This window comes from Solanum pennellii, chromosome 6, assembly GCF_001406875.1.
Source record: "Solanum pennellii chromosome 6, SPENNV200".
NCBI lineage: Eukaryota > Viridiplantae > Streptophyta > Magnoliopsida > Solanales > Solanaceae > Solanum > Solanum pennellii.
Window position 1 is genome coordinate 52,095,672 of NC_028642.1, and position 27,739 is coordinate 52,123,410.

Sequence of the window (27,739 nt, forward strand, 5' to 3'; positions counted from 1 at the left end):
AGTACGTGGGGCACATCTTTCAACACTAATGTGCATCCAACATTTGTTTTTTTAGCAAATGTCTCCGATCCCCGCAATCTTTGAGTAACTTGTGTTACCCATTTTCACATTGCCATAATCACCGGCTACATATCTGCAAAAAAGATCTCTTACCGGTGTGGCATGATAAGATGCTGCTGTGTCGACCACCCATTCCGACTCTATACCTGCCAAGTGCATGCATTCTTCTTCCTCATTTATGAGGAGAACAACATCGTCATTATTTTGCACCATGGCAGCTGTGTTGTCATCATTCTTCTGGCCGCTGCTTTCCCCTTTGCCCCTTTTTAGATTTGGACAATCTCTTTTGAAGTGCCCTGGTTGATCGCAATTGTAGCAATTTCTGACCTTCGATTTTGATCGGACCTTGGACTTTCCATGAGCTCCGGATCTACCATAGTTACTAGAGCTCCTTTGGTAACTTCTGCCTCTACTTTCCGTTTATGAAAGCCTGTCCGTGATTTTCAGGCCTTTTTCTCATCTTCTCATTAAGCAAAAGGGCTAATGTGACATCCTTAAAGAGTCCTTACCATGTAAAATGGTTGTTGCTAAAGTATCGTAGGAAGAGGGCAACGAGTTTAGGAGCACTATGGCTTTATCTTCATCCTCGATCTTTACTCCGAGGTTTGCTAGCTGCGTGATTAGTCCATTAAGTACATTTAAATGAGACAAAAAATTTGTACCTTCACCCATATGTAGCGCATATAACTGTTTCTTTAGGTACAATTTATTTGTCAGCGTTTTGGACATGTATAGATTTTCTAACTTTGTCCAAATGCCACATGCACTCTCTTCATCGATGATGTTATTAACTACATCATCTGTTAAGTGCAATCTGATTGCACTAGCAGCCTTTTCATCCATTTCTTCCCAATCCTCAAGTTTCATGGATTCGGGCTTTTTGGATTTGCCGCCTAGTGCCTTGTGCAAACCCTGTTGGATGAGCAAGTCTTTCATCCTTCTCTGCCACGTTGAGAAACCGCTATCACCGTTGAATTTTGCTACCTCGTACTTTACTCCAGACATTTTTTTTATTGAGTATAGTACAATAAGCTGCAAAAAATATTTCTGTAAATGAGCAGAACCTGTGCTCTGATACCAATTGTTGGGAATAAATCCGTAACAGAAATAATATTTGCGGTAATAAAGGCAACAAATGCGGAACACAACAATACGGTTAATCAACGAGAATAAAAGAGAAATAATGACACCAAGATTTTACGTGGAAACCCTCCTAAATAAGGGAAAAACCACGACCCGAGAGGAGCAACGAATATCACTATAGTAAGGATTTTACACTTGTATGTCTGAGTAAAACTCCAAAGACCACTACACATTCAAAAGAAATAACACTCTTTTGATTTTTTCACCTCACTACAATACCGCTCACACTTTCTATTTTTCCTCACAGATTATTTTCTTCTGTGATGCCTCACTCTTCTTTTCTCTGCTTTGTAATTCTTTTTGGTGTATATTGAAATGAGCAAGAGCTCTCTATTTATAGGAAAATCTACTCCTAATGATGTCACCAATGACATCACAAAAAACACAAGATTTCAACATTTTCACCTATGTAGAAATCTTGCTAAGATTTTAGTTGAAAAAAGAAATGGTGAGCTTTGAATTTTGTTGCAACATTTGTTGACTTTAACAATAATCAACAAACAAAATTCAACCATTTTTGCTATGTTTATCTACAATGGGTATGGACTCCACAGTTGGTCCAACAATATATGCACTCTTACTCGCCCTAATTGCATCCCATCTATCCTTCAAAGGCTCATGATCTAACACGGCTTCTGTAAGGTCTGCAACAAAGCTGGATTCTTATGTTTCACAAAGTGTCTCAGATTCTTCTTGTGGTGTCTGGTTTATCTCCAACAATGTATCGAACATTTCGGGCACATTATTTTTTGGCATCACAAATTCTTGAATTTGGGAAAAAAGGTTGCCCCAACAGACCATTCTCTTCACCAGCAGCCTCTTGAATTTGCACCTTAACATCATAAACTTCCATCACTCGATATTCAACCACAATGATAGGATGAGTTGATCATTCCATAGTCCTCATTCAGCATAAGCGTTATTTCAGGATCATCGTTTTCTAATAGCTCTTTGATCTTCTCTTCACCTGACGAAGCCTCTTGAAGTTGCACCATTGTTTCAACAATATTGATAGGAGTGACCTCCTTACATTCCTGATCCATCTGCGGCACAACAGAATTTACCCCTGAAATCACCTTTGTATCCACCTTCTGCTCATCAGAAAAATCCACATCAGTTGTACTTCGAGAACAGCTAGCAGAATTTTTTGAGTTGTAAGCTCCCTTATCGATTAAGTTTTATATAAGATTCTACTTAGGTCAACTTCAAACGATCATATATATCTCTCAACACATAATGAATTAGATGGTCAATGACCTATCAAATTGAAGGTCTATGAGTCCCCTTTCCAACACTACCAAGTTTGCCTCATTTCTAGTTTGGAGTAAAAATTTACGACTGTTTTAGCAGAAACTACCACAACATAGTTTTGAGTTAGTGACCTACAAATCCCTTTTATGAGTCGTAGAAAGAGCTACAGTCTGTACTATTGACTCGTGGAAAAAGTACTGGGGGTCAAATTTTGGGGTCTGATTCCTACATATATACCCATCTACGGGTTGTAGGAACCTCTATGAACCGTAGTTTGAACCCGTATAATGAACTTTTCAGCCTTAAAAGTTAAACATGAATTTTACAGATAGGATCAACGCTACGTAGATCAAACCACGAATTATAGATGGTCCCATGAAAGGTTTTTGACAACTTTTTAAGTGGGATATTTTTTTGTCCTTTCACATTTTTTCTTATGACGTTTTAAATTCAATTAAGGTAATATATTCTACCGAGTACTCAAATTTATTTTATTTTATGCTCTCAAGTCCCCTAACTTAAAGAAAACCGCAAAGAAGACAAAAGCTAGCTAAGGTTTCAAGGCTTCCAATCAACTTCTTCAAACTTCTTCAAAAATTTTGTTCTTCCAGTTATATAAGGCTATTCATAGTGATGGATTGAGTTCTTCCTCACGCCCTACATCTCATCAATTAGTAAAAGTTTAATCTAAGGTCATATACCTTTAGTTTCAAGAATTCTTGATATGAGTTAAGTTATTGATTCTGAGTTCTAAATTCTTGATATGAGTTATGTTATTGATTCTGAATTCTAAATTCTTGATTATGAGTTGCGCTACATTATGCATTGTGATCTTTGAGTTATTATTCATGTTTATATTCCCACATGTAAGCCCTAATTACTTAGTTTTGATTGAGTCTTTTAAAAAAGTATTTTTCCATACATTTATTTTTAATTGCTAAAAGTGAGTTAAAGAGCAAGTTAAAGTACAAATTTATTTTTTTTTCTTGAGAAGAGTTCAATTTATGTATCATTACTTGTATAACAATTTTTATGTCTGGTTTTAATAAATTTTATTTACAATTTATTTATGCAACAAAAAACGTTAAAGACAAGAATATTTATCTTATTGGTTTCATTTTTATGAGTGTCTATCACAATTTTTGGTGGCACTAGGAATGTAACTTTCTCTTCCTTCATAGTGATTGTAATTGAAGCTTTATTTACAGCAAATTCAATGATAGAAAGTTTTATAATGTTAGTCGTTGTAATTATTTTTTGTTTTGAATGATTGTTGTCTTTCTCCCCTCTTTTGAATGAATAATTTTAAATTTTTGTGTATGATTAATAAACGAATAATCGATCCAAAATCAACAAAGACCAAACTGAAAAATGTATATTATATTTGATTTGGTTTGATTTTGATAATTTAAAAATTAATTAAATTGATATGATTTTAGTGTTTATCAACTACTGTCCCAAAGTGACCCGTGAACATCCATACTCTCAGTGATTACTCAATCATATCAGTTACATAAGTATCAGATACATATACATGTTATATATATGTTTTATACATGCTAGGATGTTCTTAATTGGACTAGCAATAGCCAATTAGGTAGTTTTGTTACAATTTTTTAATTATTTTTTTTCAACTTACAATTTTAAACATTAAAACAATATTTTGAAACTTACGACTTTAGTTTAATTTTTAAAAGAAACATTTTTTTCTAATAATTTACGACTTTTATTTTATATTGAAAAACAATTTTTTTAATCTCTTTTTTCGGTCTTAAATTCTAACACTAATTTCATGTATGCAATTGTGTTTTTACTCCAATTCTTTTATCTTGTAAGGAAGTTTACAATGATTTAGCGAGGTATTAATGTGCAACGCATGTTCGTAAAAACTAGTGTTGCATCAACTCTTCAAAAATATTGTCACATCGATCCTCCAAAAAAGTTGAGGCACTACATCTGAATATTATAATTGAGTACTTTGAACGTTTTCTAATCATGGTACATTTCTGATAAATACACAAATGTTCAAAACAAATGGTAGTAGATGCAACTTCTATATATACAATTATTAGAGAATAATCAAATAAGTTTATTACAAAGCCAAAGTTGAGAATTAAAAGACACATTTACATGTTTCGTGTTTATTAGTTAGAGTTATAAATAACGCTTCATATATTGTTCAGCGGTAGTGTACTTAACCTCTGGATAGAGTGTTGATGCTTCTTCTCCTTCTTCTCCTATTTCAAAATTCGCGAGGCATCCTTCATAACATACGTGATAATAGTGACACAAGCCAACTTGTTCTGCATACTCAAGCTCTGTTTTTTTATGGTAAACCACGATAAAAACTTCGATTTAGTTTGATAGTTCATTAAATTGACTCTCGATAAATGAGAAATTACATTAAATCAATGAATTTTTTATCAAACTAAGTCATTATATAAAATAATTTACCAAAATAATACATTTTTTCAAAATTTTACAAAACTAGTATAAACGTATTTCACAGTAACGTTTTAGGGTATATTTCATTTTTTAAAAGTTGACGGTGTTGGGTTGATATACGTTACTATGAGTAACATTTTACTCCTAAAACGTTTTTTTGAGTAACGTTACTGTGAGTAATGTTTTAGGAGTAAAACGTTAGTATGAGTAACGTATATCAATCTAACGCCGTCAGCTTTTAAAAAGTAAAATATACCCTAAAACGATACTGTGAAATAAGTTTATACTAGTTTTGTAAAATTTTAAAAAAACATATTATTTTGATGAATTGCTTTATATAATGGCTTAGTTTGGTCAATACAAAAGGGAGTACAAACTACACTATAAGAAAACTGTGAATTACATGGGATTTTCTTGAAAATTTGTGGAAAAATAAGTTTCCTGCCAATTTTCATACTAATCATCAGGAAAATCCCTATGTAATTCACACTGTTTTTTGTAGTGCTACAAAAATATGATTTGCTACATAAAATATATGGTTCTTACCCTTCATTGGAGCCAAAAAATCTTCCTTGGAAAGAGTTGATTTTTTAAGCTCTTTGCCTATGAGCTTTTCCCATATTTGTACCACTTCTCTTTGAGAAAGTATGTTTTTAGGAGGCCTAAGGTAAAGTGTTTTATTGAGTGTTCTTGGATCATCTATGGCCTTGATGGTATATGTTGCGATATCATCTTCGTTAACATAAATTGCTGTAAAATTAAACAAAAAGATGTCGTTACTAATACACATAATCATATTTTTAATATTACTCGTCCGACTTTTTAAGAAGAATAACTTGTAGATTGAGGTGGATCCAGGATTTATATTTAGTGAGTTCAAACTTTTTAAGATTCTTAGTAATATTATACATACTATGCAAGTAAAAGTTATGGGTTCAGATGAAGTCGTAGCCAAAAGGATACATCCACGATCCACCCTTGTTGTGGATATTCTTCGGATGACATGATAGTGTTACGTTAATGATATACATAACTTAAACTCGGGAGAATTACCTTTCTGGTTGCCATCTCCAAGCAAGAGAACAGAGTCTGTTGAAGGAAGGATATGACCAATTTGACAAAGGCCACCAAGAAAGTAACCAGCAAAGCAATTAGCAGAGACATAAGTGAAAGGAATGCCAGCTTCTTCAATTGCTTTCCTCACCACCATTTTATCATCAAATGTAACTCTTCCTGGCTCCATTGCATTTTCCATTCTTGCTGGATCAGTTCCAAATTCAGATGGAAAAAATCTCTGTACCATTTTACACGTTTATGTGATATTACATACCAAAATTCTTCGATTTAATTGACTCACCAGAGTAATCAGCTTAATTATCCAGAACATCACTCAACTAATAGCTAAAAATTATGAAAAAAGAAGTTATTTTGCTTCGTTTTGTAATAGAAAAGTCACTTTGTCCCAACTTTAGGAAAATCAAAAAGTTAACCAAATAATTGCTTCAAGCGAGTAAAAGGGCAGCCCTATGAACTAAAACTCTCACTATGCACAGGGTCCAGGGAAGGACCGATCAGTGGGGAAGCCAGGATTTTCATCAAGGAGTTCAAAAAAAGGCCAATTTAACGGAAGACTTGGATAAAATGTATTTTGAAATCGTTTTACTCTTTTTAGATAGGAGATTCAGCTGCCCAACCACACGGACCTATTGTGTTTGTACGCAGTCTTACCTTGCATTTCTCCCAGAGGTTGTTTGCGAGTCATAAAATAAAATAAAAAAACAGAATTGCATAAAAAATGTAAGACTACGCACCTTGATATTTCCAGCTTCTTTGATGGCATCGACAAGCTTGAGTTGAAGCAAGATATGATGGCTACGAATATGGACACCGGAGATGGCACAGATTACAACGTCCACGAGTTTAACTGCATCCACGAGGCTTCGATGATCGTTGAAAGAAGCATTAACAAGGTGAGCTCCTTGCATCTTAAAAGAAATAAGCATTTCAACTTTTTCAATATCAACTCCTGTTTCTGGACGTTGTAAAATGTATGTGTCATGTCCATTTGCTAAACTAGATTTCACCAATCTCTTTCCAAGGTATCCTGTTCCTCCTACTATCAACACTTTGCTTTTTTCCATCTCTCAATATATTTCTTCTTTTTCACCTGGGATCAATGGCTATATAGTTAGTTAATATATGATAGATACTCCATATGTTGTCTATTTATAGAACCGATCTTGGAAAATAAGTGAGTTTCTTATTTATTTTCTAGTATTACTGTATGTTAATAATATCTAAAAAGTATATTTATGTAATCTGGCAAAATATTACGGGGTGAGATTGGGGTGGGGGGTTCGGGAAAGGATAGTCAAGGAGTGGAGGTTGGGGCATGAAGAGTGGTTACTTGAACATTCTTAGTCGAAAAATTATATTATATATATAGAAAATAATATTGCGTATATAGATCGAAAGATTTTTCTGGAGATATATATTAAATTTTTTAATACTCTTTGCAGAATTCCTTATTGTTATTGGTGAAATCAAGAGATAATGAACTTGAAATGTCACTTATGGAATTCTAATTCATTTTGTTTTCTTAGAGAGAATATTTTTCGAAAACATTTTGCACCGATTAAACTTGGGAAAATTTGAAACCGATTTTGTGAAAATAGTTTTCTCCAAATCAAATGCACCCTTAATTAATTTGTTTTTTCTTTTCTTTTCTTTTATGTTGTCGGTTTTATCTTGAAGTATAGGTTTTCTTTTGTTATTTATAGATTTTATTCCTTTTTGTGGGACATTAAAGTGTTCTTTTTCCTGCTGAAACAAAGACACGAAGCTACGATAACATAGTTTTCCTTCATTTTTAATTAAGCTTTTCTTTGGTTATTAATTTGTAAGATATTGTGAAATCGAAGTGATTAGCTTGGTTTCAATTATGATAATTTGATTGAAAAAATAATAAATAGAAAAAAACTTGTCCGCACAGGTGTATATATCAAATTAATGCAATTTTTATTTTTGTGTGATTTAATGAAGTAAAACACATGATAATTAATTAAGATTTAATAAAATGAACTATAAATTTAAACACATGACATGCATATATTAGATTGATGTATACATCAAACGCGGATAAATTTGAATAAAAATGTAGAGAGTGCTTAATGATTTATAAATTTTTTTTCAAAAATATTAGAAGTATAGTGTAGCCTAACTTGTCATTATCTATCTTTTATAAACGTCAAGTATGAACAAATATGAGAAGGTAGCTTAAGGAGATGAATGACTTTAACTTGAGAAATACTTCATTGTTTAGTAGGGCAACCTCTAGCTTCTCTTTAAAATCAAGAAAGTCTTATTTAGTACATTTCATTTGTAGACTAAAGTATTTTGGGATATATAATAATAAGATCACAGTTTTGAAAATAATTCATCTTATTTAGGATATGGTGTAAATTCAAAGTTTGATGAGATAGGATAGGATATATCAGTATTAAGGTTGATATTGAATTTATATTGTATTTGATGAACTACACAAATTTATTCGGATAAATTTATATCGCCAATCGAACACAATATTAAATGATCAATCACAACCTTATATTTGAGATATGACATCTTATTATGTGTACCAAACAACCACATACATTAATATTATTTCTTGGGTAGTATATTCCCTAGGAACTTTTATATACTTTATTAAGTATAATTTTTCGTCTCGTCTCTTCGTATTGGAAAATTTCATAAATTACAATTACCTAATTTATATTGTTAAAAAAATAGCCCAAAACTCTATTTGGTATACAACGATATACATCCAGTATACATTAACATAGAAAACCTTCATATCTTATTTTTACCAAAATATTTTAAAACATGATATACAATATTATATACCTAATATACAGCATTATACAAAATTAGAAAAGGTAATTATGCACTCATATACAATAATATACAATCTCATAGACTCTTATACAAAAAAAAGTGCCTTCGTATTTTTTCGTAAATCCAAACATTACATTCATCCAAAAATGCTTCAAAAACTACACCAAATCACCAAACAAATAGTTTTTGGCTATCAATATTCAATACGTAATCGATTTTTTGCAACAATAGTCACTCGAAACAAAACTTATTTGCAAAATGAATTTTCAAATTTTGAAATTTCATCCTTCAACAATGGTTGAACACTAATCCTATATTGAGTATGTGAAAGAAATATTTCATAAAAATATATTATCATAACATTACATTTAGTTGAGTATAATCACTACAACAAATTTGATTATTAGGGAAAAATAATTTTGTCATTTAAAAATCATACTCGTCACTAAATATCTTATGAGATGAAAAATAATTTGTCAATCAGTCGTCACTAAATGTGTGTCCTTAAAAGTATACAAGGACGATTTAGTATTTCGTCACTAAAAGTATTATATTAAGTACAAAAATAAAAATTGTCCCCAAATACTTAAATATTTGTGACAAATTTATTTATTGTATATATCTTTTTTTGTAGTCAATAATATGCTTTATCACTAAAAAGGTTATTACTACCGACAAAATTATGTCGTCACTAATTATTTTACTTTAATCAGTGACGACACCAATTGTCTCTAAAGTTATATCTATTCCGTAGCCGAATAAAATCTAATTTCGTCACTAATGACTATATTTTATATATAAAAAAATATTTTGTTCTTAGGGACAACATTTATTATTATAAAAAAAAAGCTAATTTTCTTATTATCTCATCTCACATCTTACTTTTTTAACCTCTCCCTTTGAGCCTTTCTTAGGGACTCGAACTCACAACCTGAAGGTTGAAAGTGAGGAGTTCTTACCATTTGATCAGCTATCTTTTTTTCTCGTTTTTATTTATTTTTAACTTTATTAACTTCTTTCAAATTTAACTTTCGTGGAAATAATATATTATATGATTATTTATACACACACAAATGCATGAAATTTACAACCCAAAATTTATTCAAATGTAGATTATATTTTAATTATATAATATATTTTTTAAAATATCTTTAAATATATTCAGTACGACTCCCTCATTTTATTTATATATTTTTATAAATTTTAAAAATATTTAGTACAATTATAAATTTATGCAAAATTCAACTTTCAATTTTATTTTAAAAAATGAATGATTGGTTCAATTCGATCAGTAAATCAATTGTTTTGAGAAAAATATCGATACCCATAATTACAGTACTTCATCATAATATATTTGAAATCCTAGTTGGTTCATTTCTTTCATTTGTGCTTTTATTTTTAGTTTATTTCGATTTTCACACTGATGGAAAAAGTTAATAGAATTTTATGAAATATTTTGCACCTTTGCAAAGTCTAAGTTTGTAAACCGATATTAGTTGCTCTATGTACGTATGTGGGCTTACTATTAAATATGTACATATTTTTAAACATAAGCAAATATATCGACGTAGTCTATGTAGTTTACCAATCACAAATCAATAGGCACACACAAAAATTAACACCAAGACTTGAGGAATTATTTTTTCTATCGTCTTTATCGATGAAAGTGTATCAAATAAAAAACAAAAGTGTTAAAAAAACAAATATTAGCGATTTAGTGGTAGAATCGTAACCCACTCACGGTATTTATAACGTGGATTGTATTTTTCAAATGATGCATTTATATTGTATACTTTTCATAAAAAAGTTAATTTATCTTAAAAATATATATATAGTGTGATCAATCTAGAAAATCTATAAGTAATTAATATTCGTTGGAGTACTTCATACATTAACTTTTTTTTTCATTCACTATTCTAAAAAAATATGATTTTGAAAAAGAAATATCAACAAATAAATTAAAATATTTTTTACACAAAATATATAGAAAAATTAAGGTGGGAAAAAATTAATTTTTAATTTTTTTGGATCAATTGATGAAAAAATTCAAAAATTTAAATAGTCATCCAAATACATCTTAATTTTTGAAATCTACCATATTCATCATTTTATAAAGTTGATCTAAGAGAACATTAAATAAGAATAAAATAGTAAAGTTACTTAATATCTCAATACATATACAAATTAAAAGAATGATATATAAATAGTAACGGAGGGAGTGCTCAATTTATGTTGAGTAAGCAAAATTGGGAGAGAAAATATCAATGCATCTCGACATAATTAACCATCATATGAAAGTAGGTAAGAGTTTCCATAGTGGTTAAATCTTGGATGATTATCACTTTAGTTAAATTTTAAGATAGATTAGAGTTTAGATTCCAGATATATATTTATTTGTGTGCCTTTGTCAACAATCAGAATTGAAGAGATGAAGTTAAGAATCGAGATAAATCGAACGAAGAACAAGAGAGAGAGAGAGAAATTGGAAAAATATAAAATTATCAGTTAAAGCATATAAAATTATCATACTAGCTAATAACATACATTAAATTGGAAATGGAGCTAATTAGCAAAGGTTGGTGTCAAATTAAATAGATTTTAGAATCATGTAAAGTGATGGATGCAAGTGTCACATCTTGGTTAGTTTGGACTTCAATGCATGCACTTAAACTAACCAAATGTGACAATTGTAGGGCTTTGCTAAAACGACTCTATTCCAAGACAAATACCTAACCTTGATCTCTTTGGTTTGTTAAATCACCAAACAATTAATGTGAAAGATATTAATATTATAATTTTTGAAAAGTCGAAATCATAATTTTCTTTTTTATATATATATATGTAAAGTTGGAAGTTAATCAAACTATGAATATCAATCTCTCACACGCATAATATCAAAATTAAATTTTAAAATATCAAATTATATTGAATTAATTTAGTATAATAATAATACACTAATATTTTTAAAATTCAAAAACTGAAATTACATAAAGTACTCGTACCACCACTAGATGTGAATGTCGTGTTTCTTACTTTCAGTCTCTACCTAATCACATTAAGAGCCTGTTTGGCATCACCGTTGGGAGGTTAGAAGTTCTTTTTTTTTTTAAAAAATATTAATTTTGAGTAATTAAGTGTTTGGTAAATTTTTAAAAAATTGCTTTTAAATGAAAGTAGAAGTAATTTTTCTGCGGTGGGAAAGAAATAAAAATTTCTGCTTTTTGAAAAAAGCAAAAGCATAAATAAAAAATTAATTTTTTAAGATTAAAAGATCGCTTACATATATATATGCATATTTATCAATATATTTTTAGTTAATTAGTTAACATATTTCATAAGTGTGTTTGATTTTGTTCAATAATTTTATTTCTTATATAGTAAATTTTTCATTTTATTTATGTTTTATATTATTACTTAATGTATTATTTTAAAAATAAAAGTAACAATAATATTTTTGTAGGATTAAAAAAAGAGAAAGCACAATTAAAAATTTAGACCCTCCAAAGAGTAACAAATAACAAAATTTTATTTTCTCAACTTAGGTATTGTTTTATTTTAATTTGATTTTTTTAGAACTTTTGAGAATTATAACCAAAAAAAATAAAGAAAAAGATAATAGCTAAGATTGAATCCAATAAAAATTAGGTAACAACAAATGACAAAAAAAAATTCTTTTTAATATTTTCAACAATATTTATTTATGTACAATATTGCTTGAAAATTTAATATGTACATTTTAATAATAAAATTAAAAATGTAATCAAAGTTTTTGTATTAAATATTTAAAATAGTCTCTCTATAAAATAATCTTAATATTAAAAGCACATGACTTGTCATTTTTCGTAATTTTACTCTTTAAAATATTTTTTAAAGGAAATTAGTCGAACACAAATTGCTTATCAAATGCACTTTTCAAATGAATTTGTCAAAAACTAATTATTATTTTTTTCAAAAAACACTTTTAAAAAAAACACTTTTAAAAATAACCAGTTTTTATTAGAAATGTCAAACAGACTCTAAGAAATGGAAAAGAAAATTCAAATATCCATTGTTAAACATTTTACGATATATTTTTTTATAACATCGATAGGTAAAAAATTATAATTCATAGTACTTTTTGTATATTTTTTGAATATCTAACTTTTTTATTTACGATATCAAATTTAATATAATCTAATGTAACTTTGAAAACTAATCAAATCAACTTTCGAAAAACACAATATAACAAATAAAAATGAATCAGAGAAATTAAAAAGTCTCGTTTGTTGTACAATATCAAACTTCTCTATTTAACCAAATCAACAGTAATGACAAAGACACGTTACCTAATTACTACAGTACTACGTAATTAATTATACTTAAAATCTTATATTTCATCTACATTTTCACACACACCTTTGAAAAAAAATAATATGAAAAATATAGCAAATTTCACAATATAAATAGTCATAACGTAGTTTCTCCAAAATAACAAACATTATACACAATGGTAAAAAGCAAGGTTCTTGTTGTAGGTGGAACCGGTTATATAGGCAAGAGAATTGTGAAGGCTAGTTTAGCTGCAGGACATACAACGTATGTCCTGCAACGGTCGGAGATCGGCCTCGATATCGACAAACTACAGATGTTGTTGTCGTTTAAAGAGCAAGGTGCTCGACTTGTCGAGGCCTCGTTCTCCGACCATCGGAGCCTAGTGGAGGCTGTGAAAGAGGTGGATGTTGTTATATGCACCATGTCCGGTGTGCATTTCAGAAGTCACAATATATTGTTGCAACTCAAGTTGGTTGAGGCCATAAAAGAAGCTGGAAATATTAAGGTACTCATATTAATTATTTATAGACTATAGTTTAGATTTGATATTTTGATTGGTCAAATAGTGATTCTACTGCATTTATTTAGTAAATCTAACCAAGGAGAAAAAAGGGCAAATAAGAGAGAGAGAAAATACTAGCTTGTCTTAAATAATTGATATTTTTAGATTTTCAAAATTCAAATGATGGACTTTTGATGTATGTTTGGACATATATATATATATATATATATATATATATATATATATTTAATTCTTTGAAATAAAATCTATGTTTAAAAATTACATAAAAAGTACTATATATTATAATAATTTAAAATATTTAAATATAAAAAAGAAAGTATAATTCACCTTTTCAGTGTTAAGAGTTAATTACGTTATTTTACTATTTTTTTAAATTATAAAAATTCCTTAAAATTTATAGATTTCGGGTACATCATTAAACTTCCGTATACATAGGTGGGGGATGTTTTTGAGAGTAGTGGCGGAGCCAAATCATATTATCAGTAGGGAGTTATTCAAACCCCTTTCGACGGAAAATTATATTATTTTTACATGGTTAAAATAATTTTTTAGGTATATATAGTAGATGTCGAACCTCCTTCGGCTACTTCGTGTGTTTATTTCTTTTATTTTTGAAACACTTACTGATGATTCTGGCTCTGCCACTATTTGAGAGGGGAGGCATGTATCAGTGAAAGGTAGGACATCGAGATACATCATCAGACACATCTGGATACATAAGTGAGGGGTGTATTCGAGAGGAGGATAAGAATGTATCAATGAGAGGAGGGTGATGTATCCGATATAGATTTTTTTGAGTTTTTTAAATAGAAGAGAATTTCAAAAATTATCATAAAATAAGATGTATATTTAGATAATTTTGCAAAAAAAAAAATTGATTAAAGAACAAGTAATAATCATCAACCATATAAATTTGGACTGAGGAGTAAATTCAAAAGCGAATCTAAAGTTTTTAATCCTCCGAATAAATAACCTAACAATCAATTAATTGTATTATTTAGCCAGCCTTCTTATGGTAATAAATATAAGCAGATAAATTTTTAAAATATAACATAAAAATATTTAAAACGTTTACAAAAAGACCACTAGAAAAGGTAAAGTTGGTGGATATTTGTGATGAAACTTTGACTTGACTCATAAGGATGACTAATTGAATAAATTAATAATTACTTATTCACCCTTAAACAATTTTCTCTAATTAGTAGTCTTCAGTCTACACTCTTCATTGACCACTTTGTAATTCTCCCAAGCTTCTAGATGAGATACAGTTTAATGCTTTCATCATTACGTCCTTCAAACTTAATTAAGTTATCTTTATTAATTATGCTTTAATTTTCACATCCACAAACTATATGCTTTTTTTCATGTTCACTTTTGTTTGTACACGAAAATAATAAATGACATGTGTATGTACGTACGTATTATATCATGATATTCATATTAATTGAAATTGGCAGCGATTTTTTCCATCGGAATTTGGTATGGATCCAGCACTAATGGGAGATGCAATAGAACCAGGAAGAGTAACATTTGATGAGAAAATGGAAGTGAGAAAAGCCATAGAAGAAGCTCAAATTCCTTATACTTACATTTCTGCTAATTGTTTTGCTGGTTATTTTGTTGGCAACCTTTCTCAACTTGGAACTCTTGTTCCTCCAAAACACAAAGTTTGTCTCTATGGAGATGGCAATGTTAAAGGTACTTTTCTTTAAAAAGAAAATATTATATCTTCGTTTTATATTTAATATAACGATAGTGTTTGATTGGACCCAGAATAGAAAGAAGATTTTTGTACGACTTGTAATATATCTTAATTAATATGTTATATTTTTTTTTCTTATATTACTTGTCTTTTTTGACAATTGTGTCATATTATATATATGTCCATTATTTAATTATTATTTTTTTACATGTTCTTTAAGGAAATTATCAATAAAAAAAGCTTTTACTAATCTACCTTTTAGCTTTTTTTAAAGTACACTCTATTTAGGTACCTTATACATCAATACCAAAACTAAAAAAATAGAGAAACCCTTTTAGAGCTTTATAATATGTATATACAGGTGATCAATGTTGTTACCATTTAAAAAAGAATTAATAATGGAAAAATAAAAAATTAATTAATTTTAACTAGCTATATTTTTATTTATATAGAAAAATAACATAAGATATGGAAGTAGCAACATTTCTATATATATGTCTATATGAAAAGTAAGTGTTATTAAAGGGTGGATTATCAAAATGAAATAATTATCAAAATATAACAAAGTTATTATTCTTTTAATCGTCTTAGGGCCCGTTTGGATGGGCTTAATAAAAGCAGCTTTAAAAAAGTACTTTTGAAAGTGCTGAAACTTATTTTTAAAATAAGCAGTTATGCGTTTGGATAAAAGTGCTGAAGTTGCTATGCCGAACGTGAAAAGGGAAAAATGAAAGAAAGAGATGTTAGAGTTATGTGGGTAATTTGGAGATTATATAAAAATATTAAGGGCAAAAAGATAAAAACGTGGTCAACTTAAAACAGCTTATAAGCTAAAAAAAAAAAAGCACCCCTACCCAGCTTTTAACTTTTGGCTTAAAAGAAGTTTTTTTTAATTTAAAATAAGTTATTTTGAGTATTGCCAAACAGCTAAATAAGTCAAAAATCAGCTTTTAAGTCAGTTTGACCAGCTTTTAAGCTGAACCAAACAGGCTCTTGGAAAATAAACTAATGGGGTAGCTTTTATTATAAGTAAAGTACCTTTTATATTTTGAAAATTTTAACTCTTCTTTTTTTTTTCTCTTTCTTATTTGGGTTATTTTTATTCAGTGGTATACATGGATGAAGATGACGTGGCAACATACACTATAAAAAGTATAGATGATCCAAGGACAATGAACAAGACAGTGTACCTTAGACCACCGGAAAACATTATGACCCAAAGGGAATTGATAGCTAAGTGGGAAAAGCTTAAAGGAACACAACTTGACAAAATTAGTATCTCTCAACAAGACTTCCTATCTTCCATGAAAGGTACTTATAACAATTCCGACTTTTAATTTATGTGATATAGTTTGGCTCGATGGGAAAATTAAGAATGATAAATATTTTAAAAACTTGTGGTGTTAAATATATGATAACATTTATATGATTAAGATTTGTGTTGGGAGTGCAAACTAAGTTCTGTATCGATAGCTGAAAAAATTAAGAAGTTAGATACAAGGTGTGTGATTTTCTAATGTTTGTGATGCGTTTTGAGGAGAAGTTGTGTAGGCTTGGTCCAAGACAGACAATATTACATCATGAGTATTTTAAAATTGATTTAGCATAATAATTAAAATTTGTTTAACATGAAAGAGAAATTATTTCATTCTTCTTTTTTAGGAGTTAAATAATTTGTAACATATTTTACTAGTATCTGATTGATGCTCGCAGAAGTTTAAGTGCATTAATTTAGTTCAAAAGAATGTAGTAAAACTGCAGTGTGAAAATTGTTCCCTCCTATAGTTATGTTCTTCATTAATTTAATTTTTTGTACTAAAAGAATCTTTACTCACTTTTTCAAAACAAAATATAAATAATTCAAAAACATTTGCTCTCACTAAAACAAAAGAACAAGATTCGTGTGCAACAGTAAAATGTTATTACAGAGAACAGATAATATAGCATTAAAAGTCGCTTCCACAAGAAAACTTAACTACTATAATGAAACGAATGACTGTTATAGAGATATCTGACTCGGTATTTGATGCAGAAATGGACTATGCTGGGCAGGTAGGAGTGGGACATTTCTACCACATATTCTATGAAGGTTGTTTAACTAACTTTGAAATTGGACAAAATGCTGAAGAAGCCTCTGCTCTCTACCCTGAAGTTTGTTATACTCGTATGGACGAATATCTAAAACGCTTTCTTAATTAACTTTTCTCTTTTTAATTTCATCGATAGGATTGAATTTCGTGTTTTTTCAATGAATGAAAAATTCAGCAAATAATGTACTCTGTAATAATCTTGTGTGAACAGAACAATTATTGACAAAAATCATATATAGCTACTTCTGGAGTTCAAATCGAAATTAATGGAATCTTCTTTGAGCTTATAAAGATTCATATCCTTCTTTTGTTCTTTCTCCACGATGTAATTAGACGTTGGTAGCTCTATGTTGTAGTCCCGGTTCTCTCCATAATCCATCAAATTTGACAGAGGTGAATTGAAAGCAGGGAGATGAGAGCTTGTTGCTTCCGGTGCATTAGGAGAGTTCATGTTGTCTGGGAGGTTCTTCTTAGCTTTATCTAATATTGCTTGCAAATACTTACCTTGTGCTTCTATTCGCATTTGCAGTTTCTGTTGCACCTGATTAGCGAGAGTTAATCTTGCTATTAGAATGGGCGACCTAAAGCCAATAAATGTGGACTAAACATAGCTAGGAGAACAGGATTAGGATCATCACGTCCAGCGTTTGTAAGTTTACACTCATTAGGAATACGAATGGTGCTAGTAAACAAGTCTATGCATACCTGAAGCTGCTCCTGTAATATTTTCTGAACTTGAATCTGAGACATTACTGCCTCCGTGGTTGGGACTTCTCTGTTTAGACAGAGGTGAAGCCATTCATTAGCGAGAAGTCAATAGATTAACAGAGTAAAATGATAAGGTGTATTGAGAAAACCAAATGCACACAACATGTTACCTACCCTTGCATAAAGTTCATACTTAATGAAGAGGTACTGGGGCCTGAGGAATGCAAACCAAACTGTCCAGAGGAGTCCCCTGTGAAATCGGAGAACGCAATGCAATCATGTTAAGATTTCATCATAACGAATCTACACACGAGAAGCTTTAATGAACATACAAAGTTGACTATTTCTACAATCAATAGGCAAGGTTTTCTGTAGCATGTTAGTATGCTATTTGTCGGAAATTCTCAAAATTATAGCAAACTCACCGCTGTTCTCTTTGTTTGCTTCGGCTGCATTTTGTTTCTTGGCCAGCTGTCCAAGTCTATACTTCTGAAAATACAAGGTAAAGAGACATCGAAAGTAATTACCAGAGAGAGAATAAATTGAAAAAAAACAAGGCGCAGTAACAAACTTTTACCTGCAAATGACTCTTCAAATGGTATAGTGTCAAACCCTTCAAGCCCATTAACCTCAGTACTAATTTGGGAGTTGCTTCTGTAAATCCAAGATCTTCCATCAAACATGGCGGTGCGTATAACAAAAAATGATTCCAAATGCAAAAATTCACTTAGCACAAGCAAGTGAAGGCATGTAAAATTCATATTTCAACTATCTAGTTTACTTCCTGAAGCTAAATCTAAGTCAAAGGTGAACAAAGATATATCTCAAGCAATAGAGGTAAGAGGATACTCCAATTTGCAGAATTGACAGCCTTGACATGATTTTGGTACTTTCCACATATTCTCGAGTTAATTTCTCATATGGTCACTCGACTAACAATTTTTATCTCAAAAAGGATATCGATCTAAAACAGGATCACTTCAATGAATATAACAGGATATCCAGAAACAGAATTGGATCAATCTAATGGTTGACTCATTAAGATTTAGTCCTTTCTACTGAAACCAAATATAACATAGAAAATACTCAATTCAATTGATAAGGTTATAACAATCAAGAGCTAAAAAGGACTGCAGACACTACTATTTTATCCAAACAATCTTAATGAAGCTGATCTTTCTGCAACCGCTCGCTTTCTACTGCATATATCAAAAACCACAACAAACCAACTTACAAAACTTAAAATGAATCAACTCGAATCGGATCAGAACAACAGTTCATTACTATTGTAAGTCTGAGAGAAGTAATTTTGGAACTACAAATGAATTCAGTCATTGTCTTCAGAAAACAATCTCTCTGATCTGCTTTCACAAGGTGCACAAGTAAGGTTCGCGTACACACACCACCATCCACAGACCCCACTTGTGAGATTATACTGAATATTTTATTATTATTATCATCATTGTTGCAAGTGAATTCAGCAATCCCCAACTAAAAAAAGTAGATAAAAAGCACAAAATGAAACCAAAAATATAAAATAGTGTACTGACTATCAGGACCACCAAGCTTAGTGACAGCATCAACAAATTGTTGATGTAATTCAGCAGTCCACCTCAATCTTGGCTTTGGGTCTCTTGTCATCACCACCCCATCATTCTCATACAAATTACTTCCCATCCTATCAATTGCATTATACATACTATTCCCACAAATACTGAAATTTAAGCAACAAAAATAGCTCAAATTTTAGTACAATGTTACAACAATTATCAATGATCAAAAGGATACAAATTCAATAAAGAAAAAAAGAGAATCAAAATGGAGTTTCCAATTGACAAACTTTAAATAAATAAAGATGTCTCTTCTGATGGTTTAATATTTTTAAATGAAACAGTATAACGTATACTATATTATAATATTAAAGTGATCGAGGAGGGATTCTTATTAGTTTGTCTCTCATGAAAAAATATCAACTAACATAATTTTACATATTTAACCTAAAAGAAACATTCCAACACTAAATCATGTTACAAAAGAATCGAAATTAAATGTATAAGAAATGGAAAAACTATCTAATTAGACAAATAATACTACTATATTATATCTATTAATTTTCTATGTGGTTTGAAATAATTATATATTGTCTCATTAGTGAATAATTTCATTCTAGATATCTAGTCGAATACATATATACATGTGTTTTTCTACCAGATACACTAGAATAAGGGAGAAGCGAACGAGAACACTACAACAAACATAATTTTTAACGGCATTAAATATTAACATTAATAAAGAGTGTTAAAATCTTTATCGACATTGGTTAAGTGTCATTAGAACCAGTGTCGCTAAAGGCTTTAGGGACATATACAAAGAGTGCTTATTGCCGCTAAAAATACTTCTTAATTGCCGCTAATGATCATTTTTTATGTAGTGGAAAAATAAAAGGAGAGAAGAGAGCGAGATAATATATGTATCTTAAATACAAAGTTAATATTATAAAAGGTCGTTGAACTATTAAAAATTATCTAGCAAAATCATTTAATGTTTTTTTATAACAACAAAATTATTCAACTTAAAGTTTGTATCTATAAAAATTACATTTATCATTAAAATAAATTAGATATTATGCAGAGACGGAATCAGTATTAGAAGTTAGGAGGTTCTAAATTTCTTTCCCCTTCCTTACTATTGAGCTGTCAATTAGTTTTTTAGGGGTTCACAAGTTATTACTCGATTTTTTAGTACAATTATAGGGTCTACGGAAAAGCTATTGCGTTCATCCGAACTCATGAACCCCCACCTAACTCCACCAGTGTGTATATATGTCTTATACAGAGTTTAGAAACTTGTTTATGTATGAGATTCATGTTTATAAAGCATAAATAATATTATTTTTTTATATCAAATTTTATTCTAATAATAAATGTAGCTGAGTGATTTTAAAAGATAAAAACTTCAATATAAAGTGATTTTATTGATACAAGACAAAATTTAATGACTTTGTTAGATAGTTTATCACAATTTAGTGACTTTTAAGATATTAACTCCTTAGATACACGTATTTGAAATACCAAATATAGGAAGAGAGGCAACTACAAGAGTCAAATATATATGAATTCACTTAGATACAATGTATAGATCTAAATCGCATTACACATGATTTTGACTATATGTATTTGGATGTAACTAGACGCATCAAATACATGTAATCTAAAACTTAAAATCCAGTAAAATTCGTAATATTATAAACAAGATATATGAAAGATATAATTGCGGTATCAATTTGGATAAAGAAAACGACAGGGAGAGGGAACATCGGCGAGGAATCTGAAGAGACATGAGCGCCGATAAATAATTTATTTTATTTTTGATTTAACGGTGACACATTCCATCCACCTTTTCTAGTCTATGATGAAATTCACCATCATAAATTGATATCGCATCACATCAAATTTATTACATATAGTAAAATATAATACTATCAAGAAACACCCTTTTTTGGTTGTCAATAATTCAAACATTTAGGAGTTGTTTGGTTTAAGTAATAAAAATAAATAATGGTAAGATAAAATTTTATTTATTATTCAGTTGTCATGTTTGAAATAATTTATATCATCATTTATACTGTAGTGATGAGATATGCTATTTCATATATATGGTGAAATAATTTATCTCAAGATAGTTAACTCTAATATTTAAAAATTTAACTTTTTTTTTTTGCAATCGATGTAATACTCAAAATACGACTGAAATATAGAATAAGATTGCATACATGGAAATTTTGTTGGAGTAAGTCATAGATTATGATTTATGTCTATAGAAAGAGGAATATATTCCTTCCAGAGATAATTTTTTTTAAAAATCATAAATTTATTACACATAATTTGATGGAATTGGAATTCGAAAGAAACAAAATAAGGGTTTAAATTATTAAAAGTCAAAAAAAGAAAATTTTAAAAATTTATGATGTTTTTGTTACTCTCCACTTTATTGCAGCGTGGAATATTCGCCGGCAAACGAGGAATAGAATTATTTGTTTACTCACGTGCCACGTCCTCCCAATTACTCAATATTAACAATCCACTCTTCTATTATGTTTTTTTTTTTGGTCAAGACTAAATAAAAGAATAAAAAATAAATAACTTTAAACATAATATCTTTTACTTCATGATAATTATATTAGTAATATGTATGTTCAAGTTTACTTTTTAAAATTCTAAAATTAATCGTTTAGTTAAATGTAATACTGAATATAGATAAATATTTACGATAATATGTGAATGAAGAAATATGAGATTTAATAAAAAAATAAAAATGTTTACATATTAAGTAACACTTAGTACAACTTCAATTGTTTATTGAAACTGGTGATTTTCCATACATAAAAAACATCTTTTTTATCGATTTTTTTCTTGATTATGCTTATTATTATTCTTTTACCCCTTGGAATTAGAATCGAAATTAGAATCAGAATCGGAGAATATCTTTTTATTATATTGGCATCCTTTTTTACTGTGCTTGTTATTCTTCCACTTATTGGAATGTGAAGAGTGGAGATAGTGATTCTTTTCGACAGAAGTAACCATAGTCCAACATCCTTTTTTTTTATTGTGCTTATTATTCTTCCACTTATTGGAATCTGAAGGCATGGAAATAGTCGATTCTTTTCGACGATAATAACCTTAGTCCAGCATCCTTTTTTTATTGTGCTTATTATTCTTCCACTTATTGGAATCTGAAGGCGTGGAGATAGTTGATTCTTTTCGACGGTAGTAATCATAGTCCAACATCCTTTTTTTTTATTGTGCTTATTATTCTTCCTCCAATTGGATGGATATAGTCAATTCTTTTCGACTGTAATTAGAATCGAAATTAGAATCAGAATGAGAATAACTCTTTATTATGTTGGCATCCCTTTTTATTGTGCTTATTATTCTTCTATTGGAATCTGAAGGCGTGGAGATTGTGGATTCTTTTCGACTATAGTAATTCGGTATGATGAGTAAACTTTACTTATTCTAAATCAAAGTATAGAGAAAAAAAATTATGATTGTTTGCAACAAATTTCCGTTAGCGCTAAAAATTTAGTGCAAGCAAAATAAATAAAAGAAAAATGTGATTTTCATTGATGAATCTTGTGAGTACAATTCTATTGTTCTCTTGATTCTTCTCTCCTTAAACATCTCCGTGATTCAAAGGCCATGAATAGTATATTTCTCGAATATAGGATGATGTAGACCTCGTTGAGGTGTATTTGATCTCTGGAAATATCGGGAAGGACTTCGTCTTTTAAGCCGACCTCTGATCACTCCTTCGAAAATATATGTAATTGGTGTTGTACTCTCTCTAGTTGCAGAATGTCATACTCTATTTATAGTTGTAAAGGTGGACAAAGTTGCTTATGATTGACCAAAGTATGTCATTTTGACGCTTGACGATTTGTGATTGGTTCTTGCATTTGATTGGAATGGGCCCACCATCTCATTTGAACATGTGGCGTCACCTCGTGGATTTGGACTTCAAGATGAAATGGACCTTGGATTTGAATTTAATAAAAATGAACTTATTTATTTGTAAAGTCCAATTAATCATCCAACCCAAATAACACATGAATTTAATCCAAATTTCGTATGAAAAAATCAATAAAATTTGTATGTCTACAAAGATCTCAAAGGAAATCAAGGAAAATGAAAAATAAGATGTCATTTCTATAGCCAAAGAAGTTGTTAAGATTTTACGAAGAGTACCTAGCCATGATTTGGTTGAAAAGTTAAAGATGGTATGTGTAGTGGTGTTCAATTATCTATACTGAGAGCTTTGCCTACTTACACATTGAACAAAGAAAAAAATACTCGTTGTTCTCTCAATTGAAAGCAGTTATTATTGGATGATGATATGTGTTAATTCTTTGAATGGTTTCGTTTGTTTTTGGTCTTTTTATAATTAATAAAATTCGTTTTCATGTCTTTAATCCCGTCATTGAAGAATATCAAGTCTTTGATGATGCAAATTCAAAAGTGATTAAACGTTCGGTTTTCACTATTGGAACTAACCATTTATGGATATACCCTTGTATATACAAAGAGGAATCCCGATTTTATGATTAGTACACTACTTCATTTGATAATATATTGCTAAATATTATCAATAAAAAAAGATAAAATTTTGAATTTTCTAAATCATTAAATTATCTAGTAAATTCAAAATCTATTTACGTACACTAAATTTTTTAAAAATATCTTTTCCACCGTGCATTTTTATACGAGAAAGTTTGGGTGAACACCTTATGCCTCCTCCTAGATCCATCATCATATCCATATAGCCAACTTTTGTTTTGTATTCTAATGTACATATAGTCAACTTCTGCTCTGTATTGTTTTCCTGTAAAGAAAATTTATCATAAATAATATCTATCTCTAAAACATATGTGAAAGATTTATATATATTATATCATTTTTAGATTTCACTTGTAGAATTACATTGAGTATGTTATCCTATAGTATAGAATCAACTTTCTTTTTGTAATAATGTTTATACACCCACATACAAAGGTTACAAAATATTATGTACTTTACAGTGTATTTATTTTGTACAATTGTGCATAAGAGATATTAATATACATGTACTTTTATATTGTTACCAAATCATGAAATATTATAAAAAGGCAATTTTCACATATAGCAAATATAAAATTTATATTTGTGTGCTGTAACAAAGTTTGCATAATTGCACTCCATAGCAAACATATAAATGTATAATTCGCTTTACATATACAACTGAAGCGAATTGTATAAAACGAGAAAGAGAGAGAGACTTGGGCAAAGAATTGTATAAAACGAAATTAATAAAACGAATTGTACAATTATAAGTGTATAGAACAATTATATACATTTTGAATTTGTATAAAATGAGAAAGAGAGAGAGGCAAAAGAGACTTGGGCAGAGAATATACAATTGAATCGAATTGTATAAAACGAGAAAGAGAGAAATTATATACAATTTGAATTTGTATAAAACGAGAAAGCGAAAAAGGCAAAAGAAACTGGGCAGGGAGTATTTTTATTGTATAATTATAAATGTATAGGACGAAAGTATATGTGTATATACAATTTTCTCTCGCTTTATACAAACAGAAACACAATTTATACATTTTGCTTCTGTTTGTATGAGCGAGAGAAACGAGCGAGATTAGGGAGAGTGGCGAGTGAGATTTGGGAGAGGGGAGAGAGGGGAACAAAAATATATGTATTTATACAATTTTCTCTGCTTTATACAAATAGAAGCAGATTTTATACACTTGTGTTTGTATAAAAGTGAGAGGAAGCGAGTGAGAGATGGAGCGAGAGAGGAGAGTGGCGAGCGAGAGTTTGAGGGAGAGAGGTGACTGACAAACGTTTGCTACGGGACAATTAAATCAAAAGGTGATTATAACAATTAATTTGATTTATTAGTTTGTCATTATATACAATTTTGCCTTATAAAAATAATAATAGTTCATCTTCTATCAACTTCAAAAACCTTTTAAAACATAGTATTAATTAAATAGGTTAAATCTTCATCGAATAGTTTCAAATTTAACCACAATTTTAAAATGACATCCTCAGCGAACCCTCGACAAATCAGAAAACTTATATGTGAGTATAAAAATTTTAAAAATTCCAATTATGAAAGTTTTTAGTTAGTTTACCTAGTGCATGTTTGAAGGATAGTCAATATATGTAAATTTTAGTGGAAAATTATTTTCAATAAATTTTCAATTTAAACTAATGTAATCAAAGAAAGATGGACGAAAAATAACAACAATAAAGTCGCAAGATGAACAAATCAATTAAAGTAACATGTTGTAAAAACGAAGAATATATAACATCCAATGCAAATACTAGGTAAGACTACTATTGAAGAGAAGATCATGAGAAGAGGACATTAGCCCCCTATTTCTCCTTTGTAAAATTACTATAACACACAATTACTTATTATCCTTTTATTTTAATTCAATCTCCAAAATTTTCTATCTAGGGTCATATCCTTAGTAAGTTAAAGATGTGTAATATCTTGTTTGATCACCTCCTTAGTTCTTCTTTGGTCTTCTCCTTTATCTCCCTTAAAATCTGCTATAGCCAAACTCTCACCACTATATATTGATTTCTCCATATACCTCCTTTTCATATTCTGAACCATTTTAGTCTTGCTGCTCTTACGTCCGTCATGAAGGTTACTACCACTTTGTCATGTATAACTTTGTTCCTCGTCCTACTGCTCTTAGCTAGTATGAGCTTCCTCATACCTCATCTAATTTTTAACATGTGCATTTTGACACGCCAACATCTTCTCTATAAAACAATGTAGGTGTCACAACTCTATAAAACTTATATTTAACTTTTGATAACATATTTTTATCTCATATAACCTGATGCTCTGCGAGCCTCCATTTCTGCCTTTTTGCTTTAATTATGATGACTCATATTATCATCAATCTTCCCTTTTCTTGGATATTGACCCACGTTACTTGAAACTCCCCCTCTCTCTTGGCCGTATGACTTTTGAATTGATCTTCACTTTCATCTCTGCCTCATGCGATACGTCACTAATAATAATAAAAATATATTTTACAAAAATGAAATAAGATTTATAAATCAAAAACTTTTTACATGAAGAATTTAAGTAATAAAATTTAATTAAAATTATATAAGAAAGTTTACCTAATCAAGTAATAAATAATTAAATAATTATAAAACATAAGTTCCAATTTTCTTTTCCTAATAACTAAAACGAAAAAGGGTAAAATAATATTCTTAAACTATTTGAAATAGCTTATATATACCCTTAAACTATATTTTGGCTCAAAACTACCCTTTCCGTCAAACTATTGGGTCAAAAGTGCCATTCTAATTAACGGAAATTGTTAAATGCCATGTGGATGCCACATGAATGCTACATGGCACCCCAATAGATTTCCACTGCCACATAGGCTGAAAGGAAAAAGGTCAAAAGTACCCTTAAACTATTCGAAATAGCTCATATATACGCTTAAACTATATTTCGGCTCAAAACTACCATTTTCGTCAAACTATTGGGTCAAAAGTTATCTTCTTATTAATGAAAGTTGTTAAATTCCACATGTGTCACTTGACTAAATCCCTAAATCTTAATTACTCATTTTCCCCTCATTTCATTATTTTCCAGAAAGGATTTCACCCCTTCTTCCTCATTTCGCGGCTAAGGTTTCACAGTTTTCTTCATTGCTGGGTTTCAAAGTGGATATTCATGGTTATAGGTTAGTAAACTTTTTTCTTATTTTATTGTGTTTGCAACCACGAAAATCCACTTTGAAACTCAGCTCCGAAAAAAGTTATGAAACCTTGGCAGCGAAATTACGGAAAAGTTGTAAAATTTTAACTATCATACTTTGAAATCGTAAAAGCAATAAAATAAGAAAAAATATTTACTAACCTACAACCATGAATATCCACTTTGAAACTCATCCCCCGAGAAAGCTACGAAGCCTTAGCTGCGAAATTAGGGGAAAGTTGTGAAATCCTAACTATCATGCTTTGAAATCGTAAACATAATAAAATAAGAAAAAATATTTACTAACCTACAAGCATGAATATC

The 27,739-nt window shown here is 29.7% G+C and overlaps 3 protein-coding genes across 3 annotated transcripts; 1 reads left to right on the plus strand and 2 right to left on the minus strand.

Annotated features, from left to right (window-relative positions):
* Positions 1 to 4,411: 4,411 nt before the first annotated feature.
* LOC107021639 (bifunctional pinoresinol-lariciresinol reductase 2-like) lies at positions 4,412 to 7,105 on the minus strand. The gene is made up of 4 exons (XM_015222339.1): positions 6,711 to 7,105; positions 5,953 to 6,193; positions 5,446 to 5,649; positions 4,412 to 4,772 (listed from the first exon to the last, which is right to left on the minus strand). Exons 1-4 carry the CDS (start codon positions 7,038 to 7,040, stop codon positions 4,609 to 4,611), a joined length of 939 nt encoding a protein of 312 aa, XP_015077825.1. The 5' UTR covers positions 7,041 to 7,105; the 3' UTR covers positions 4,412 to 4,608.
* Positions 7,106 to 13,234: 6,129 nt separating this feature from the next.
* LOC107021294 (isoflavone reductase homolog) lies at positions 13,235 to 17,710 on the plus strand. Its single transcript, XM_015221922.2, has 4 exons — positions 13,235 to 13,609; positions 15,085 to 15,325; positions 16,437 to 16,640; positions 17,362 to 17,710. Exons 1-4 carry the CDS (start codon positions 13,280 to 13,282, stop codon positions 17,526 to 17,528), a joined length of 942 nt encoding a protein of 313 aa, XP_015077408.1. The 5' UTR covers positions 13,235 to 13,279; the 3' UTR covers positions 17,529 to 17,710.
* LOC107021295 (myb family transcription factor PHL11-like) lies at positions 17,590 to 20,163 on the minus strand. Its single transcript, XM_015221923.2, has 6 exons — positions 19,678 to 20,163; positions 18,705 to 18,781; positions 18,553 to 18,616; positions 18,302 to 18,377; positions 18,125 to 18,194; positions 17,590 to 17,960 (listed from the first exon to the last, which is right to left on the minus strand). Exons 1-6 carry the CDS (start codon positions 19,823 to 19,825, stop codon positions 17,649 to 17,651), a joined length of 747 nt encoding a protein of 248 aa, XP_015077409.1. The 5' UTR covers positions 19,826 to 20,163; the 3' UTR covers positions 17,590 to 17,648.
* Between the last annotated feature and the right edge of the window lie 7,576 nt (positions 20,164 to 27,739).

Coding starts and splice junctions, on each gene's coding strand:
- LOC107021639 (XM_015222339.1), bottom strand. CDS start 7,040: ATGGAAAAAAGCAAAGTGTTGATAGTAGGAGGAACAGGATACCTTGGA. Junction 6,194..6,710: donor AAGAAGCTGGAAATATCAAG/GTGCGTAGTCTT, acceptor AAAATGGTACAG/AGATTTTTTCCATCTGAATT. Junction 5,650..5,952: donor TGGAGATGGCAACCAGAAAG/GTAATTCTCCCG, acceptor TTAATTTTACAG/CAATTTATGTTAACGAAGAT.
- LOC107021294 (XM_015221922.2), top strand. CDS start 13,280: ATGGTAAAAAGCAAGGTTCTTGTTGTAGGTGGAACCGGTTATATAGGC. Junction 15,326..16,436: donor TGGAGATGGCAATGTTAAAG/GTACTTTTCTTT, acceptor ATTTTTATTCAG/TGGTATACATGGATGAAGAT. Junction 16,641..17,361: donor CTTCCTATCTTCCATGAAAG/GTACTTATAACA, acceptor TATTTGATGCAG/AAATGGACTATGCTGGGCAG.
- LOC107021295 (XM_015221923.2), bottom strand. CDS start 19,825: ATGTATAATGCAATTGATAGGATGGGAAGTAATTTGTATGAGAATGAT. Junction 18,195..18,301: donor AGTATGAACTTTATGCAAGG/GTAGGTAACATG, acceptor CTGTCTAAACAG/AGAAGTCCCAACCACGGAGG. Junction 17,961..18,124: donor TATTACAGGAGCAGCTTCAG/GTATGCATAGAC, acceptor CTCGCTAATCAG/GTGCAACAGAAACTGCAAAT.